The sequence below is a fragment of the Berghia stephanieae genome, chromosome 2 (genome assembly GCF_034508935.2).
Source record: "Berghia stephanieae isolate SIO BIC M18660-M18661 chromosome 2, UCSD_Bste_1.3, whole genome shotgun sequence".
NCBI lineage: Eukaryota > Metazoa > Mollusca > Gastropoda > Nudibranchia > Aeolidiidae > Berghia > Berghia stephanieae.
The window spans coordinates 101,534,528-101,554,251 of NC_088361.1; the positions used below are offsets into that span (position 1 = coordinate 101,534,528).

Genomic DNA, 19,724 nt, shown 5'->3' on the forward strand with positions numbered 1-19,724 from the left:
TTATTGTTATTATTATTAATTATTATTATTATTATTATTATTATTATTATTATTATTATTATTATTATTATTATAATAGAAAAGAAAATCTCTTCAAAGTTTTACTCAATTAGAAACAGATTATATTTGTTGCAATGCATTGAATTGATCATTTGTCATTTTATTTCAGACAACGCTAGTCATTCATTTTCACCACAGAGAGACTTTGAGCCTCACGGTCCTCTGGTAAGTTCTAAGGATGACACACTTTGAAGTACAGTGGAACCCTGTTAAAGCCAACACTGTCAGACCAGAAAGATTGGTTGACTTTTTCCATTGACAATAGAACACCCGTAGATAATATGAGATTCTGTAATTATAAACTGTTGTATAAGGCATTTAAACGATAATTCCTATATCAAGCCTTTAGTAAGATAAGATAAGATAAAGGACAAAAAATTTAGGACCAGCAAGAGGTGTTGACTTAGAGAGTTGAAATTATGAGTGTTCCATTGTAGTAAACACTAAAACACTAAGGCAGCTTAGGCAATAGTAATGGAATCCAATTCTTTTGTGTGACAATACCTACTAGTGATATATCAATGGAACAAAATATTTAACAATGTGAAATTGAATGTAAGCGTTGTTAACAACACCGCTACCACATTATCTCATTCATTTGTAGTGTTTCATTCATCCTGATTTGTGGATAAAGGGGAAACCCGAAACATCCTTTTTATATGTTTTCGTAAAATGAGTACCTGGCTGTTAATAGCGTTGTCTCTGTCCGAAAAAAATTGTAATATCGCCTAAAAGGCGTCATGTCTCATCCTACAATTTAAGTGTTGCTGTTGGCTTGGGACCCCTTTTAAAGCACTTTGATCATATTTAGTGGATATTATGCTCAAGTTTTTGTTGTTGTTTGTTTTAAGAAAAATACAATTGCTTAAATACAATTTTGATAGAAAGCTAGTTCATTGCTAAGTACTTTCCACTATATCTAACAGGCCTTGCTACTCAATCACTGCTGGTAGACGGGGGGGGGGGGGGGGGGGGGAGGATCAGAAAAATATCTTGATCCCTTTGTTTGTGAAGTGAGTGCTCTACCAACTGAGCTATCAGGCCCTCCTTGCTTTTGGCTAAACTCTGTTTTATTCTGGTTATCGCTTAATACCAGATTGATGAGGTGAGTCACATTATATTGTGGCTGTGTGGTCTAGTGGTATGACACTCACTTTCGAATCAGAAGGTCCTGGATTCGAGTTTTGCTCGTTGCATAGTTTTGGAAAAGGCTCTTTACTCCCATTCTCTCACTGTACACAGGTGTAAAATGAGTAACTGGCCATTAACAGCGTTGTCTCTCTCTGAAAAAATTGTAATAACACCTAACAGGCGTCATGTCTCATTCTACATGTTTTGTGTTGCTGTTCGACAGGGACCCTTTGTAAAGCACTTTGAGCACGTTTAGTGGATATTGCTCTATATAAAAGCTCAAGTTTTGTTCTTGTTTTCATTCCCAGGTCAATTCTGAATTTTACACGGGCTGGTTAGACCACTGGGGCAACCCACATTCCGTGACCAGTACTGTCAAAGTCAGTAAAAGTCTGGATATATTGCTGGCCTACAACAAGTCTAATGTCAATATGTACGTCTAATGTCAATATGTACGTCTAATGTCAATATGTACGTCTAATGTCAATATGTACGTCTAATGTCAATATGTACGTCTAATGTCAATATGTACGTCTAATGTCAATATGTACGTCTAATGTCAATATGTACGTCTAATGTCAATATGTACGTCTAATGTCAATATGTATGTCTAATGTCAATATGTACGTCTAATGTCAATATGTATGTCTAATGTCAATATATACGTCTAATGTCAATATGTACGTCTAATGTCAATATGTATGTCTAATGTCAATATGTACGTCTAATGTCAATATGTATGTCTAATGTCAATATGTATGTCTAATGTCAATATGTATGTCTAATGTCAATAGGTATGTCTAATGTCAATATGTATGTCTAATGTCAATATGTATGTCTAATGTCAAAAGGTATGTCTAATGTCAATATGTATGTCTAATGTCAATATGTATGTCTAATGTCAATATGTACGTCTAATGTCAATATGTATGTCTAATGTCAATATGTATGTCTAATGTCAATATGTATGTCTAATGTCAATATGTATGTCTAATGTCAATATGTACGTCTAATGTCAATATGTATGTCTAATGTCAATATGTATGTCTAATGTCAATATGTACGTCTAATGTCAATATGTACGTTTGATTGGTTGGTTTTTGGCTTGTGTATTCCATTCAGAATTGTAAAATATGATTTATTTATTTATTTATTTATTTATTTATTTATTTATTTATTTATTTATTTATTTATTTATTTATAATTTTGCTTGAATTTTTAAAAATCATTTTAAAATATTTTTTTTCATTTTTTTTTTGTGTGGGGGGTGTGAGGTTGTTTTTGTTTTGTTTTCATCTTTTATTCTTTTATATATTTATGTTTTTGTTTTTTTATGTGTATGTTTTTTTATCTCTATTTTCAATGTACATTTATTTTTATTTTCAAAAATGCAAAGTAAATACTAAATTCCCTGATGCCAATATTTTGTTGTTGTCATTTGCTGCGGAATGGATGTAGCCGGAAACCTTTCTTGGTAAATTTATTTTCATGTTCTTTATTAAAGTTTCTATACAAATTTGTGTTCAGACGTCATTTTAAAACTGGTCAACCATCACTGATGTGTTCTTGATGTGTGTAACCATCTTATATTTAAACTCGTTTAACATTGTCTGTTTGTTTGTGTGTTTTTCTTTCTATTCCAGGTATATGTTTGTCGGAGGGACCAATTTTGGATATTTCAATGGTATGAAATTTCACAGTTTGAAATGTGTTCTAAAATCCAATGATATAATTAATTCTTGAATGATGAATGGATTTGCTAGAGTGATCAAAAAAAATTTTTGTCAATGGCTGGTACAGTTTAATGGAGAACCAACTTTGATTAAAAAGCTTTCTTACTCTTTTTTCCCTTTCAAGAAAATCAAATCCCTTTTCTTCATTTTAAAAGACCAACCAGAAACCAAATAATAATCGTAACATATCAATTTTATCACTTTATAATGGACCAACCAGAAACCAAATAATAATCGTAACATATCTTCTTCTTCTTCTTCTTCTTCGTTCCTCTGATGGACATCTATGGCTGCAGTCCGATATCTGCTATGAAGTCTGTGGTCCGCTTTAGGTCCTCAGCCTCACCATAGAGCTTTGTGTTGAGTGTTGTAGGGGTGACCAGTGGTTCGAACGTTGCACGTTGTATAATGGGCAATCCATAAGCACATGTAAAGTGGTTTCATGGTCGGTTCCACATGGGCAATAAGGGGTTGTTCCAATACCTAGCTTTGTAAACATATGTCCTCTTAGTCTATTGTGTCCTGTTCGGAGGCGGAATAGAGTGACTTGGCTACTTCGCTGAATGGCATGGATTGGATCCTGCTTGTTGTGTTCTAGGTGTGTGTCATTCCTTTCTTTGTCTATTTTTAGCTTTATTATTTTCTTTTGCTGATGGTAAGTGATTGACGACTTCGGTTGTTCCTTCTGGGCTCCTTCTTTGGCCAGTTGATCGGCAATTTCATTTCCATATATACCTACATGACTTGGAATCCACTGCAGCACAATTTTTCCCGTTTTATCAGATAAGCCCTCAAGGGCCTCCACAGTGTGTGCGGCTTCAGAGTCCTGGTAATTTTCAATAGACCGGAGAGCATCATCAGAGTCTGTCAAGTAAACCACATTTTTCCCGTATATTCTGTGATCTCTGGATAGTTCTTTTGTTGCATTGAGGATGGCTTTTTCTTCAGTTTTAGTACTTGTGCACATTGAACCCACTGATACAGATATTTTTGTTTCTGTTTTATCTGTCCAGTGTATGAGTGCACCAGCACCTCCATTCATGAGGGGGCCGGAAACTGAGCCATCTGTATAAACTCTTATCAGTTGGTCATTGGGTATTTTTTATCGATCATCTTTAGGGTTTGAGCATTGTCATTATTGCTTCGAATGTTTTTCTTGTTGATGGTTATGGATTTTTGTTTCTTTTTCCACGGTGGTGGTTTGAGATTTGGGACATTGATTTGGGCAATATCTTCCTTTGGTGTCACTTTATATTCGCTCTCTAGTTTTTGTCCCAAGGCGATGAAGTTTTCCCTTTTGAGTCGATTCTCTTTCTTTTCCATTGTACTTGGATGCAGTGGTTGGGATTCCATGAATTTTATCTTTGAGAATTGTGTCACTATTTTTAAATTTCGTTGTTCTTTGAGAGGTTTTATTCCTGTGTGGGTTTCCATCTTGTGAATTGGTGTTGTTTTCATTGCTCCAGTGATCATGCGTAGGCATTGGTTTTGGATTTTTTCAACCTTTTGAAATTGAGCCTGTGAGCACGTTCCCATGCCGATATGGCATAGTCTATTGCAGGTCTTACATATCCAAGATATGTCTTCTTCAGGACGTTTGAGTTTGCTCCCCATTGCGTTCCAGCAAGTTTTCGGAGAAGCTGCATTCTCTTGTACCCTTTCTGTTGACTTTCATCTATTTGATGTTTCCAAGTGAGTCGAGGGTCAAATTTCACTCCTAGATACTTAGGCATAAGGTCTTCTCTCAGAATCTTTCCATCTAAAGTTAATCGCATAGATTGCTTTTTGGTTGATAAGCTGAATGTTGTGTATGTGGTTTTATCAGCATTTACTCTCATACCCAGTCTTTTGTCCATTTGCTCAAAGCATCAAGAGTCATCTGTATCCTGGCCTTTGCAGTACCAATATTTCTTTCAGTGCATATCAGTGCAAGGTCATCTGCATACATGGCTGCTTTTACTCCTCTGCATTTGGTTTCGCAGATGTCATTGATAAAAACGACAAAGAGGGTTGGTGAGAGAACCCCGCCTTGTGGTACTCCATTTGTCATGTTCGTTAGCTTGCTTTTAGAGTTTTGAGATTGGACTCTTGCTTTTCGATTTGTGAGGTAATCTTTAATCCATGCAAACATGTTGTGTGAAACGTTGGCTTTCTTAAGTTTGAGAAGTAGTCCTTTTGTCCAGACTTTGTCAAATGCCTTTTCCATATCCACCCAAACTGTGACTGTGTGTTTTTTTTTTGGTAACCATTTTCGATCAGCTGCGAGATGTATGTTATCTGGTCCTCTGTGCAGCGTAATTGTCTGAAACCAGCCTGTTCATCTGATATCAACTTATTGCTTTCTAAATACCATTGGAGACGGCGATTAACAATTCTCTCCATCAGTTTACCCAAGCAGCTTGTCAAACTTATTGGCCGGTAGCTTTCGGTTTTATTTTTTGGCTTGCCATCCTTCTTAATTGGTATCATGGTTGCCTGTTTCCATTTGAGTGGAAGTTTACCCTGTTTCCAACTTGCATTGAACAGTTGTTTCATTTTCCTCTTTGTGAGGGTTCCTAGGTGTTTCAACATGTCATTAGTAACATCATCTGGACCTGGTGATTTGTTCGTTTTTAGAGATTTCAAGGCAATTTCTACTTCTTCTTTTTTAATCGAACTGAACATGACATCATCTGTGGATTCTTTGGGTGTATCCTTGTGTTTTCTCAATTCTTTGTGGACTTCTCGTTTTCGTTCTTTTCTAATCTGTATACTCCCAACACTTGAGTACTGCTTCATAAAACAGTTTGCTGCTTGTTTTTTGTTGAGAATCCTCCCCTGATCATCTTCTACTGATGGTGCAGCATATCTGTTTTCTTGTCCACTTAGAGCTTTGGTTAGGTTCCATAATTTTCTTCCGTCTCTGTCGTAGTCAAGTTGTCTGGTTTTTTCATGCCATGCTTCCTGTTTTGCTTTTATTGTTTCTTTCCTGAGAGTTTTTTCAGCCTCTTTGTAAATTTCCATATTCTCATCATTTGGCTCTCTCTCTGCTTTTTTTCTGTGTTCAGTGACTTGGCTGTTGAGACTTCCTAATTTTTCAGTCCATCCTGGACAGTAGTCCTTTCTTGATCCTCTGGGGATTGATTCTTTTGCAGCTTTCATGATTGATTTTGTGAAAGCTTTGGCTGATTTTTCTACATTCCTTGTTTTACAGTTTATCTCTTTTGTATAACTATCAGTCAACTTTGAAAACAGAGTCCAGTCTGCTTTTTTATAATTCCATCTCGGAGGTGGTGCCTTTCTGTCTTTTGCATATTCTTCAGTTATTTCAACCAGAATGGGACGATGATCACTTCCTGCCAGTTGTTCCTTTATCTGTTTACTGACTTTTCCGGTGAGATCTTCAGATATGAGAGTTAGGTCTGGGGTTGATGTTGTCTTCCATGCTCTTGAGAAGTATGTATCTGGGTCATCTTCATTTCTGACAATTTGAAGCTTACTGTCTGTAAGCCAATTTTCAAGGGTTTCACCTTTTCTGTCTAAGTCATTGTATCCCCAGCTTGGGGAGTGGCTATTGAAGTCTCCCACAACAATGAACTGTTCTTCTTCACTTCTTATGTTTTCAATTGGCAGATTCTCTGATGGTGGGCTGTAACAGTTATATATTGTGTATTGCAATTTGTTTTTGGTAATTTTTACAGCTAATATTTCAACAGATTCATCTGTCGTTATTTCATTTGTCGCTATGTCATTTCTGACGAAGATGATTACTCCACCTTTGTTCCGTTCTTTTCTGTCTTTCCTAAAATGTTGATATCCCCTTATTGAACACCTAATGTTTTCTGTGAGGTGTGTCTCCTGTATGCAGGCAATATCTATCTTCTCATCCTGAAGAAACTTGGAGAGGGCAGTCTTTTTATGTTGTATCCCTTCTGCATTCCATTGTAGCAATTTGATAGTTCCAGTAGTCCGTAACCTTGCATCTCCTACCCTGGTTCCACAGTAGGAGGGCAAGGTACCACCAGATCGCTTGGGTGAACCCTGTTTATCAGGGCTCGACGCTAGGTCCGTCCGGCGGGAATCCCCAGACTTCGCGCCATATCGTCCGACAGTTTTGTTGTCCATCATTGTGAGGAGGATGCGTGTCACATTAATTTTTGGGTTGGTTTCCCTCTCCAGACTATTTGCGCCTTTCGGCTCTGCGACTCCGACTTCAGCGGTTCTTTATTCTCTGGATGTGATTCCATAGCCTTTCATCTTCCCAGATCCACAAGGCAGTGGTGGTTTGAAGTTGGAGTTTTCCTTCTCCTAGACAGACTGCTTTCCAAGGCTATGAGCTCTGTCCACCCATTAATGGTGTCTAGGCTGGGAGTCCAGGAGGGTATCTTTGTAGAGTGATAGTTTCCCTTCACCCCACCAGCGTCATGGGGCTAGCACAGCTTATTGCGTGAACTAGGGCAATCTGGCCACGGCGGTTGATTCCTCCCTTCATCCGTCACCTCAGACACATAGAAACTCGTGTCATCAGCCGGTTAGAAAGTTCCTTTCGGAATACTCCAACCGTTGCCCAGGAGGCGGGCGGGGAAGAATGCCCCTACGTGGACCCTGACACGAGCTGGAATGGGTTGCGGATCAGTACTGATCAAAATAATCCAATCCTGCCTCCCCGTAACATATCAATTTTATCACTTTATAATGGACCAACCAGAAACCAAATAATAATCATATCATATCAATTTTATCACTTTATAATGGACCAACCAGAAACCAGATAATAATCATAACATATCAATTTTATCACTTTATAATGGACCAACCAGAAACCAAATAATAATCATAACATATCAATTTTATCACTTTATAATGGACCAACCAGAAACCAAATAATAATCATATCATATCAATTTTATCACTTTATAATGGACCAACCAGAAACCAGATAATAATCATAACATATCAATTTTATCACTTTATAATGGACCAACCAGAAACCAAATAATAATCATAACATATCAATTTTATCACTTTATAATGGACCAACCAGAAACCAAATAATAATCATAACATATCAATTTTATCACTTTATAATGGACCAACCAGAAACCAAATAATAATCATAACATATCAATTTTATCACTTTATAATGGACCAACCAGAAACCAAATAATAATCATAACATATCAATTTTATCACTTTATAATGGACCAACCAGAAACCAGATAATAATCATAACATATCAATTTTATCACTTTATAATGGACCAGGGGCTTCCCGAAAGCTCGGTTGATAGAGCACTTGCTTCACATCCAAAGGGACCAAGGTCGAATCTCGTTGAGGTCAAGATTTTTTTTCTGAACCCTCTGTCTGCCCAGCAGTGATCGAGTAGCTAGGTCTGTTTGATCTGGCAGAAAATACTTTGTGATAGACTAGCATCCAATCCAAAAAAAGGTAGCCAGAAATTGCTATTGTTTGTTTCACATTATAGAAACTGGTACAAACTGGAGCACATGGACCTGATGGCTATGAAGGACGATTGAACAAAACGATAAATAAAATAAACTGTTGTGAAATTCACTTGTCAGGAATTAGATTATCGAAATTGTCTCCCTTATAGTTTTAAATCTTATACGACTGTCATTTCTTGTCGAAGTCGATGCTACTATATTAATTGTGATTTTTAAAAATTCTTAAATTGATTAATTGATTTTATTAATTTTATTTTTAAAAACAATTTTAATTAATTGATCCATTCATTTATTCATTAGTTTATATATATATATATATATATATATATATATATATATATATATATATATATATATATATATATATATATATATATATATATATATATATTTTTTTTTTTTTTTTTTTTTTTTTTTTTTTTAAGATTAAACATAGAAATATTATTGGACGGTGGCGATGTAACCATGACCAAATTATTTCCCTTTCTTTGTGTACCCAATGTGTCTAGGTGCCAATGAACCTCCCTACCAACCCGTCCCTACCTCCTATGACTATGACGCCCCCATCAGCGAAGCTGGTGATATTAGTGACAAATTTTATGCTTTAAGAGATATTGTGTCAAAGGTAAAACATCCAGTATGATTATAATATACTGTTGTTTGAGATTACAGTATATTGTGTCAAAGGTAAAACATCCAGTATGATTATAATATACTGTTGTTTGAGATTACAGTATATTGTGTCAAAGGTAAAACATCCAGTATGATTATAATATACTGTTGTTTGAGATTACAGTATATTGTGTCAAAGGTAAAACATCCAGTATGATTATAATATACTGTTGTTTGAGATTACAGTATATTGTGTCAAAGGTAAAACATCCAGTATGATTATAATATACTGTTGTTTGAGATTACAGTATATTGTGTCAAAGGTAAAACATCCAGTATGATTATAATATACTGTTGTTTGAGATTACAGTATATTGTGTCAAAGGTAAAACATCCAGTATGATTATAATATACTGTTGTTTGAGATTACAGTATATTGTGTCAAAGGTAAAACATCCAGTATGATTATAATATACTGTTGTTTGAGATTACAGTATATTGTGTCAAAGGTAAAACATCCAGTATGATTATAATATACTGTTGTTTGAGATTACAGTATATTGTGTCAAAGGTAAAACATCCAGTATGATTATAATATACTGTTGTTTGAGATTACAGTATATTGTGTCAAAGGTAAGACATCCAGTATGATTATAATATACTGTTGTTTGAGATTACAGTATATTGTGTCAAAGGTAAAACATCCAGTATGATTATAATACACTGTTGTTTGAGATTACAGTGAAATCCACATGAACACAACACTATTAAAGTCAAGTTTTGCTTAAATTCAACACCTCTTGTTGGTCCCAAATATTATTATTATTATTATTATTATTATTATTATTATTATTATTATTATTATTATTATTATTATTATTATTATTATTATTATTATTATTATTATTATTTTTATTATTATTATTATTATTATTATTATTATTATTATTATTATTATTATTATTATTATTATTATTATTGTTATTATTATTGTTGTTGTTGTTGTTGTTGTTGTTGTTGTTATTATTGTTGTTGTTGTTGTTATTATTATTATTATTATTAGTAAGTATTATTATTAATATTAGTATTATTGTTTTTATTATTATTACTATTATTATTATTATTATTATTATTATTATTATTATTATTATTATTATTATTATTATTATTATTATTATTATTATTATTATTATTGTCATTAATATTATTATCACCATTATTTTCAGTATCTCCCTTTACCCTCATCGCCAATCCCGTCCAACACAACAAAAATGAATTATGGTTCCCTGCCAATGAGCTTTGTAAGTCCAGTTGATCGTTTGCATTAGAAGAGGATAAAAAAATTTTTCTTCTTCTTTTTATATTTTTTTACTTCTTCTATTTTCTTTGTTTACATTGTCTGGTGGACGCCGACCAGCTTGCTGTCCATTTTCATTGAGAGAAAGATAGAAGATGAATATAGAAGTTAATGAATCAATAGATAGATTTAGATAATAAATTTAAAAAATGAATATATGTAAAAATGAATAAATAAATATAAATAAGTAAATAAACAAATAAATATATAAAGAATTAAATGAATAATTAAATAATTTAGATTATGATCTTGCCATATACTTAGGTTTATTGGATTGAAATATGCTTGATGTTGTTATCAATTCTTCTGATTAAAATCCCAAAACAATGGTTGCCTAAAGCCATTAAAATTGAGCCAGTTTTAGAAAGTGATAAAATCACCAGACGATACAAGTTATTTTGCATTTTATTTTATTTGTTTTCCACATTAATTTATGTATTGCTGTGCTGACGAAGGGTTTGTACCCGAAACGTCCGTTGTCTGTCCCATACGAAGCCTCTCCATTTTTACTCTTTCATGAGTATTTTCACGATCTCCGGCTTCAGGCAGCCCCTACCGTTTTCTAATATCACCATGCTTACATTCCAAACTGGAACTCAAACCAAACACTAGCTCTTGTAGATTTTTTGTTACCAAAAGGAACATTTTGGTTTTTAATGTTAGATTAAAAATGATTTGGATTATATTTAGGAAGTGACTTGATTCCCCAGATTTGTACCGTCCAAGACGCCTTGCCTGTCCTCACACCCAAAGGCCCCATCGTGTCCAAATACCCAGTCAACATGGAAAAGATTGAATTTGTGAGTAACGGATGTCTTTGATTTATTTTTGGTTGTTTTTAGCTCGTAAGAAGATTGCAATACTTTTCAATCCTAACAAGATCTATTCCTGGTGTCAAAAGATTTCAATCCTAACAAGATCTATTCCTGGTGTTAAAAGATTTCAATCCTAACAAGATCTATTCCTGGTGTCAAAAGATTTCAATCCTAACAAGATGTATTCCTGGTGTAAAAAGATTTCAATCCTAACAAGATGTATTCCTGGTGTAAAACGATTTCAATCCTAACAAGATCTATTTCTGGTGTAAAAAGATTTCAATCCTAACAAGATGTATTCCTGATGTAAAAAGATTTCAATCCTAACAAGATGTATTCCTGATGTAAAAAGATTTCAATCCTAACAAGATCTATTCCTGGTGTAAAAAGATTTCAATCCTAACAAGATCTATTCCTGGTGTAAAAAGATTTCAATGATAACAAGATCTATTCCTGGTGTAAAAAGATTTCAATCCTAACAAGATCTATTACTGGTGTAAAAAGATTTAAATCCTAACAAGCTCTATTCCTGGTGTAAAAAGATTTCAATCCTAACAAGATCTATTCCTCTTATAAAAAGATTTCAATCCTAACAAGATCTATTCCTCTTGTAAAAATATTTCAATCCTAACAAGATCTATTCCTGGTGTCAAAAGACAAATAATGTGTGTATAATGCTTTTCTACTGTCTATGTGGATTTAAAATAATGTATCCACGTTTCTCTGGGTGGGGTTCCTGGCCTTACATAGTGGGCGGGGAGGTAATTACTGTGTCTTCTATCCCCTTATATCTGTTTTCCAACTTGTTTTCTGTCTTTGTCTTGGAATGAGATTACTAAGTTTTGCCTTGGCCTGGCTGTAGTGCTTGGAGATGATATTTTTTTCATTGTAAATCATCTCTCTGTTACGTATTGTTATATTTATTATTCTGAATGTATAATGTAAGCATTTGAGTATATTCCTCCGATTAAGTGGCGTGTACTGTGGTACACTCTGATGTAATACTGTTGTGAGGTGATTGGTTACATATGTCTTCAAACATTTCCATTCCCAGTACGAAGGTTTCATCCTGTATCGGCATGTCCTGAAGACGACGTACAAAAACCTGACAGAACTCTCCACACGGGAGACACGTGACAGGGCCATGGTCATGGTCGATGGGGTAAGCTCCTACCATTTAAATGTGAATATTGATGATTTGGGTTTAGGTAAAATACATACCTGTTTTGCCCGTCTGATGAATCGTACAAAAACAATGTGTAACCTTTAACATTTGTAGTCTGTTAAAGGGACATTACTGGGTTGGTTTCCTGACCTCCCATAGTGGGCAGGGAGGCACTCACTGTGTCTTCAATCCCCCTATATCTGTTTTCCAACATGCTTTCTGTCTTTGTGTTGGAATGAGATTACTTGGTTTTGTCCTGGCCCTGGCCTATTACTTGGTTTTGTCCTGGCCCTGGCCTATTACTTGGTTTTGTCCTGGCCCTGGCCTATTACTTGGTTTTGTCCTGGCCCTGGCCTAGCTGGGAGGGAAGCAGTCGAATTATAGTTTTGGGAGATGATATTTTTTTCCTTGTAAATCATCTCTCTGTTATGCACTGTATTATGTTTTGTTTACATATTATATGCTTTGTAAATATTCAAGTGTATTCCTCTTAATGGGGACCTGTGCTTATGTCTGGATGAGACTTTTAGTGATCTCAAACTAAGTACTTTGACAGTGTGCTCTTGGAATCTACATCTGCTTCCTATTTGAACCATTTACCTTTGTCTTACCTTTTCTTGGGTGCTTTAATTGTAATTATTATATAACTTTCTACTATCCATTTTTTTTCCTTTTTACTGGCGCTGATATATGACCCTTGATACTACGCCTATAATTTGTCTCATAAAAATGTAATAAATAGGCATGGGGTAAAAGTAGCCCGGGTAAACTACGGATAAAGTCGGTGTTGGGGTTGAGTGAGTTAAGGGCTGACATTTTCCTCTTTTTTTTTTATCTCCAGGTTCCATTTGGCATTTTGAACCGTGAGACAATCACAAAAGTCGACATAATTGGACACATGGGTGACAATTTGGACATTCTTGTGGAGAACCAGGGCAGGGTCGGCTTTTCAACGGACATGAACTTCAATGCCAAGGTCAAAGTTCAATTTGGTTTGATTCATAAATAGAAAAATAGAGAATTGGCATTCTTTTTACTTAAGAATTGAATTGAGCTTTATATAGCGCAATATCCACCAAATGTGCTCAAAGCGCTTTACAAGGGGTCCCTGGTCAACAGCAGCATTTAACATGTAGGACGGGACATGATGTCTGTTAGGCGATATTACAATTTTTTCGGACAAAGACAACGCTGTTAACGGCCAGGTACTCATTTTATGCCTGAGTATTGTGAGACAATGTGAGTAAAGAGCCTTCTCCAAAGACTCAACTATGCGCCGAGCGTGGCTCGAATTAAGGACATTGATAGTATTGATAGTATGCTTTTGGAATCTACTCCTGTTTCCTATTTAAACCAGTCCCCTGTGTCATTCTTGTATTGTTTTGGCTACTATAATTGTTAATCTACAGTTTTATTAAATATCCCATTATCTTCCTTTTTACTGGCACTGAAATGAACTAAATGTGTCAGAAGCCCCTCAATGCTTTCCTTGTCAATCACAGGAAAATCGTTACAATTCTATCGATACACAAAATCTTTGGGGGAAAAATGGTTGTTATATTTATAAAAATTGGACATTGTGTTGTAGAGCCTGTTTTGTCGAAAAAAAGGAAATATGTGTACAGTATAGCAAGAATTTACTGATTTTGTGTTTGGGTGAAAAAAATATTTTTGTGCTGGTTGGTGGGTGGTGTGAAGATTTTGTGTTTGACTGCTGGGTGGTGGGTGTGAAGATTTGGTGTTTGAGTGCTGGGTGGTGGGTGTGAAGATTTTGTGTTTGAGTGCTGGGTGGGTGGTGTGAAGATTTTGTGTTTGAGTGCTGGGTGGGTGGTGTGAAGATTTTGTGTTTGAGTGCTGGGTGGGTGGTGTGAAGATTTTGTGTTTGAGTGCTGGGTGGGTGGTGTGAAGATTTTGTGTTTGAGTGCTGGGTGGTGGGTGTGAAGGTTTTGCATTTGAGTGCTGGGTGGTGGGTGTGAAGGTTTTGTGTTTGAGTGCTGGGTGGTGGGTGTGAAGGTTTTGTGTTTGAGTGCTGCTGGGTGGGTGGTGTGAAGATTTTGTGTTTGAGTGCTGGGTGGGTGGTGTGAAGATTTTGTGTTTGAGTGCTGGGTGGGTGGTGTGAAGATGTTGTGTTTGAGTGCTGGGTGGTGGGTGTGAAGGTTTTGCATTTGAGTGCTGGGTGGTGGGTGTGAAGGTTTTGTGTTTGAGTGCTGGGTGGTGGGTGGTGTGAAGATTTTGTGAAAATCCTGAAAATGGCCGGAAAGGAGAGAGTTAAAATTTTAAAAACCTTTATTTTAAAAATATTTAAAAATAGATTTAGGTTAATTGTTTAGTTTTATGTTTTGGTCCATTAGGGTTTGATTGCCAACGTAACTCTTGGTGGTGAGATTCTCACTGACTGGCTTATCTACCCTTTACACACCGACAACCTGAACGTGTCTTTTGCTGCTTGGGAAAAATACAGGTATGAGTTTGACACGATACGGAGTGGTCTGACGCTGGGGTTGATGGAATTATAAATTAAAATAAATTATAAATAAATTCCCTTTATTCATCCCTAAGGGGAAATTTTTCTGTAGGGTCTATTCCAAGGGAAGACTGGAATAACCCAGGCATCAGCCGCAGTGCAGCGCCGCAAAGTGAGCTAAGGCTAGGTGACTTGCTCAAGGCCACACAACGCGGCGGGTAGTCGAACTCGGTACCTTTCGGGTATGAAGCAAAGACCGTACCACTGAGATACTCTGTCCCATAATAGAGCAAAATATCTTCGTAGCTCTAAACCTCCTGGATCATGAATTTGTCATGTTTTCTATAAGAACAAAAGCAATTGATGATTCTATTTTTCGATTATATTTTTTTGTATCTTGAACATACTACAGCAATACTATGTCTGACCGAGGCAGTCAGCTACTTGAAGAAGAAAAGAATTTGATGACATTTTCTTGAAACTTTTAAAGTATTTTATAGAATAAATTGAATTGATATTCTTATATTCAAATAAAAATTTGTTTCACATTTTCACTCAGACTGTCGTACATGGAAATTTATCCTTTATATGAATGAAAAACTTCTCACTCATAAATTCTCTTTCATATAAACCAACTCCTCAGTTACACGGAGTCCAAGTGTGTAGCAAACTTTTACTTGAATATAAGAATATTTGTGAGTATTATTTTTACCTTTTATTAAGTTAATTGGTTTTGAATTATTGTTTGTTTTTTGTTTTTTGGATACACCGCAGAACCAAGTTCCCTCCCCGAAAACACTTATCCTCCCCTAACGGTCAATGGACGACCCCTTCGTTTTACATGGGTGACGTCATCATTCCTCCCTCATCAACACAACAACTGGAGGACACCTTTTTAGATCCACGGCCATTTACAAAGGTAGGCAGAATATTATTTGCACTCTTAGAGATCTATTCAAAGATGGTGTTAGACGGATAGAGGGAGTGGGTGGTGGTGGTGGTGGGGTGGGGGGGGGGGGGGGGGGGGGAACCAGGGATGATGCTGTCCTGCTGGCTGACTTGTAACTCACTGCCTCAAAACGGTATTATTTCAGGGAATGGGGGGGGGGGGGTCATTTACCAAAAATTAAATGTATGGTCATCGGCATGAAACGTGGAGTAAGACTTTGAGGATAATAGATGCAGTTCCTTAAAATGACAAAACTGTCATCTGATATTTCTGATTATGATAACTTTAATATCACTTTCTTCATATCTTGTTGATCGCGATACAATACTGGTTTGAGATGGAGGGTCACAATTAGCTACTTACTGTAGAGTCAATTATTTTTTTAGACCCCTATGTACACGCAGCAGTGATTGGGTTGCTGGGTCTGACGTAGATCTGAAAAGGTGTGTTTGAAACAATGCTAGGCTAATCAGAAAGAAAAATACAACAACATAAAAAACTATTTTAAAAAATCAGTCTACTTCAACTCTTTAGTGTTGGGAGGAGGGAAAGCATCCTGTGATAGAACGTCTCCTGGTTTATGTATTGTGGCTGTCAAGTCCTCAGATTGGAGTGTATTGTACTGGTCTTATTTTTTAATTAATTTTTTTTTAATGATCTTAGTATTGATAAGCAAAGCATATTTGTATTTTATTCACAATTTATCAAAGCATATTTGTATTTTATTCACAATTTATCAAAGCATATTTGTATTTTATTCACAATTTATCAAAGCATATTTGTATTTTATTCACAATTTATCAAAGCATATTTGTATTTTATTCACAATTTATCAAAGCATATTTGTATTTTATTCACAATTTATCTTTCATTTATTCCAATGTATTCCATAAAGGGCCAAGCATTTATCAACAACTTCAATCTTGGCCGTTACTGGCCCAATCGAGGCCCCCAAGTCAGACTGTACGTCCCCAAGCCTGTCTTCAACCCCGGGCCAGCTGCCACCAACCGTCTCTACCTTTTTGAGTTGGAGAGTTCTCCATGCCACAACAAGTTCTTTCCGTCATCAGATTGTAAAGTGTCCCTGGTGGACACACCGTATCTGGACGGGCCGAACGGACCAGAACACACAGATCAAACATGGAGTCGTAAAGAAAAGACAATCAGACATGTTTCCAAGGAAGTGGAATGGGACCAAGATATATAATTCATACAACCTGAAAGTTCATGGAGATGACAGTGATAAAAAGGCAGGAAAAAAATACAGATAAACGAAATCAACTTTTTCAGTCACGGAGGACTGATTTCTTTCTTTCTTTTTTTATTTGGAGATGATTTTGGGTTTGTTTTTTTCTTGCATTTCAATAGATGATTTTTTATTGTGTATTTTTATTTCATCTCCACACCTTTTCCTATCTCCACCTCCACTGTTGTATTTGACCCAAATGGTTTGTATCAAGCATTTCCTTCTCTGTTTGCCTTTTCTCTGTCAACAAACAACGAAATCATCGATGGCCGCTGCTGTATTTTGTTGATTAATTCATTCCTAGTCGAGAGCGGTAGCAACTAGTCCGGGCTTTTCTTTGTGTTTGATATGTGATGTCATTGATATCGGAGTACAGGCCACCTCAGGCTCTCCGCTCCTCACAATTCACCACATTAGAAAGAAAAATGTCCAAAACAAAATTCTCGAAAAGTGCATTTTACTTTGCAGCACCATCAGTCTGGAATTCTCTCTCAGTCTTTACCAGAAGCGCTATTATTATTGAGTGCTTCAAGTCTAGACTGAAGACAGAATATTTTAGATTGATTTTCCCTTAATATTTCATTATTTAACAGTTAATTTTCATAAAAAAATTTTATCACCTATGTCTTGTAAAGCGCCATTGATCATGTGATGTCTTTATTGGCGTGGTATAAATTTTATTTATTTATTTGGTCTAAAATTGGTCAATTTTAAAATTATTTCTCTTGTCTCCAAATTCAATGTTTGTGTTTTTTTCTCAATTATTTAGCCTCATCTATTCTTCCAGCCCTGTTTACTCTGATTGATAAACATATTTATTATTTACTGAGCTTGTGCTGTATTATAATGATCAGTCCTTTCATTGATCGTTTATCCATAAACTTATTTATTTCCTCTTGTGGTATAACCTTTAAATGTGCTCGTGTTCATCAGTTCATCATTCTAGACTTTACTCTCATTTGTAACAAGCCTGATCTATGTATGCTTTTTTTTACATCTTTATAATATTGTATACTTTTTCTCTACAAATTGCTTTAATGCGCGGCCCCAGGTTTGAGAGTTTTTGCCAAGATGAGAGTCATTTAAATCGATCGATATTTGAAGGACGAGTTTTCTGGCCAAATTTTTAAATCCATGTCTTTCCATACTACGACAGTTCAAAACCTTACATTTCTCATTCTGATCATTTGATTTGAAACTCAATTTTCCTCTTCTTGGTCATTCTGACAGCACACCATATTGCAGGATTTGGTTACATATCACCGGGTGATCTTCTTTCCTCTAGGGCACAAGAGTTACACTTTAGCATGGTTGCCTTTTAGTTGTAGCTACAATTGGTATATTCTGACTAAAAACCAAAAGCTTTTTCATGGTTATATATCTGGCATGTCATCTCTTCAGAAGTCGACGTGAAATTTCCTGCCAAGCATGTCTATCCGTCGCCCTGTTGTTGCTTTCAGCTACAGTAAGGCGGCCAGTCCATGACTTGATGTCATCCATCCATATTCTTGCCAGTCGACCTCTTGTCCACCTTCCCTCCACACATCCCTCTAACATGTGGATTTGGATGGAGATGTGGCGCTTTGTATGCCCAAAATATTTGAGATTTCTTGTATTAATTGTTTTCAATAAGTTTGGCCTTATGTTCATAATGTCACACACTTCTTCGTTGGTCTTCTTTTCGGTCCAGCTGATTTTGGCCATACAACCGAATGTCCACATTTCAAAGGCTTCAATTTGTTTTCGTTTTTCATCATGGTTATATAGTATATATATATTATAGTTTTGATGAGTTGGGGATTCAGCTCTACAAGCACACCAGGACTACAACTCATCAGGTCGCCTGTTTGGATGTGCTAGTTGGACGTTCACTCGATGTGCTGTCAAATGTTGATCAAAGATGACAGATTATTTTTTATACATAATTATTTTTCAATCAAGACCCTGTCGCTTTTAATTGAAATCACAAATCCTTCCATCACTTAAAAACTTTTCTCATTTGGCTGTTATTGTCTTTAGATTAATCTGATCTTCGAGTTTTCCCAGTTTTAAGAAAATGAAGTTCCTTTATTTCACTTGTTGTCACTGCCTTTAGATTTAACTTATCTATAAGTTATCCCGGCTTTTAGAAAATCAATTTACAACATTTATTTGGCTGTTACTGTCTTCAAATTTAACATATCTTCGAGTTATCTTAGTTTTTTTAAAATTGATTTTCTACACATCTTTCTGGTTTTTCCAGCATATTCTGCTCAACTTTAATTTTGTTTTCACTTCAATGTGGACCAAATTTAAATGAATGCATTTTGTTTTGTTTTTATGGAACACCAAATTCCAGCTTTAAGATTTCAAAACGGTCGATTTATTCACGTGAGTTGTCAGGAATTTTACGTCAATGATATAGAAAGTATGTGCAATATGAAATATCAATGTCAATCAAATATCCCCATGGTCTCCGGTCAAAATTTTATCATTTTATTTTTATTTTATTTGGTATATTATAGCTATTAAATTTATATATACATGATATATATATATATATATATATATATATATATATATATATATATATATATATATATATATATATATATATATATCACTTTACTATTGCTATTAAATGTGTATATCAATTTACTGTGGCTATTCAATGTGTATTATATCAATTTACGATGCTGTATATTGAAATACAGGCAGTCATTTGTATGAATCATTTCAAAAAGATTTTATATCACCGTGACCTTGGTG

At 35.3% G+C, this 19,724-nt stretch overlaps 1 protein-coding gene across 1 annotated transcript in view; it reads left to right on the forward strand.

Moving 5' to 3' along the window:
• LOC144966066 (beta-galactosidase-like) overlaps positions 1-17,402 on the forward strand; it is a 27,903-nt gene extending 10,501 nt beyond the window's left edge. The window contains exons 7-17 of the mRNA XM_078902107.1: positions 170-225; positions 1,500-1,624; positions 2,835-2,875; positions 8,878-8,993; positions 10,207-10,281; positions 11,048-11,137; positions 12,207-12,314; positions 13,159-13,293; positions 14,669-14,778; positions 15,556-15,700; positions 16,626-17,402. Coding sequence (XP_078758233.1) covers positions 170-225; positions 1,500-1,624; positions 2,835-2,875; positions 8,878-8,993; positions 10,207-10,281; positions 11,048-11,137; positions 12,207-12,314; positions 13,159-13,293; positions 14,669-14,778; positions 15,556-15,700; positions 16,626-16,937 — 1,313 coding nt within the window. The 3' untranslated portion in view covers positions 16,938-17,402. The remainder of the gene's footprint in view (positions 1-169; positions 226-1,499; positions 1,625-2,834; positions 2,876-8,877; positions 8,994-10,206; positions 10,282-11,047; positions 11,138-12,206; positions 12,315-13,158; positions 13,294-14,668; positions 14,779-15,555; positions 15,701-16,625) is intronic.
• The last annotated feature ends 2,322 nt before the right edge of the window (positions 17,403-19,724 follow it).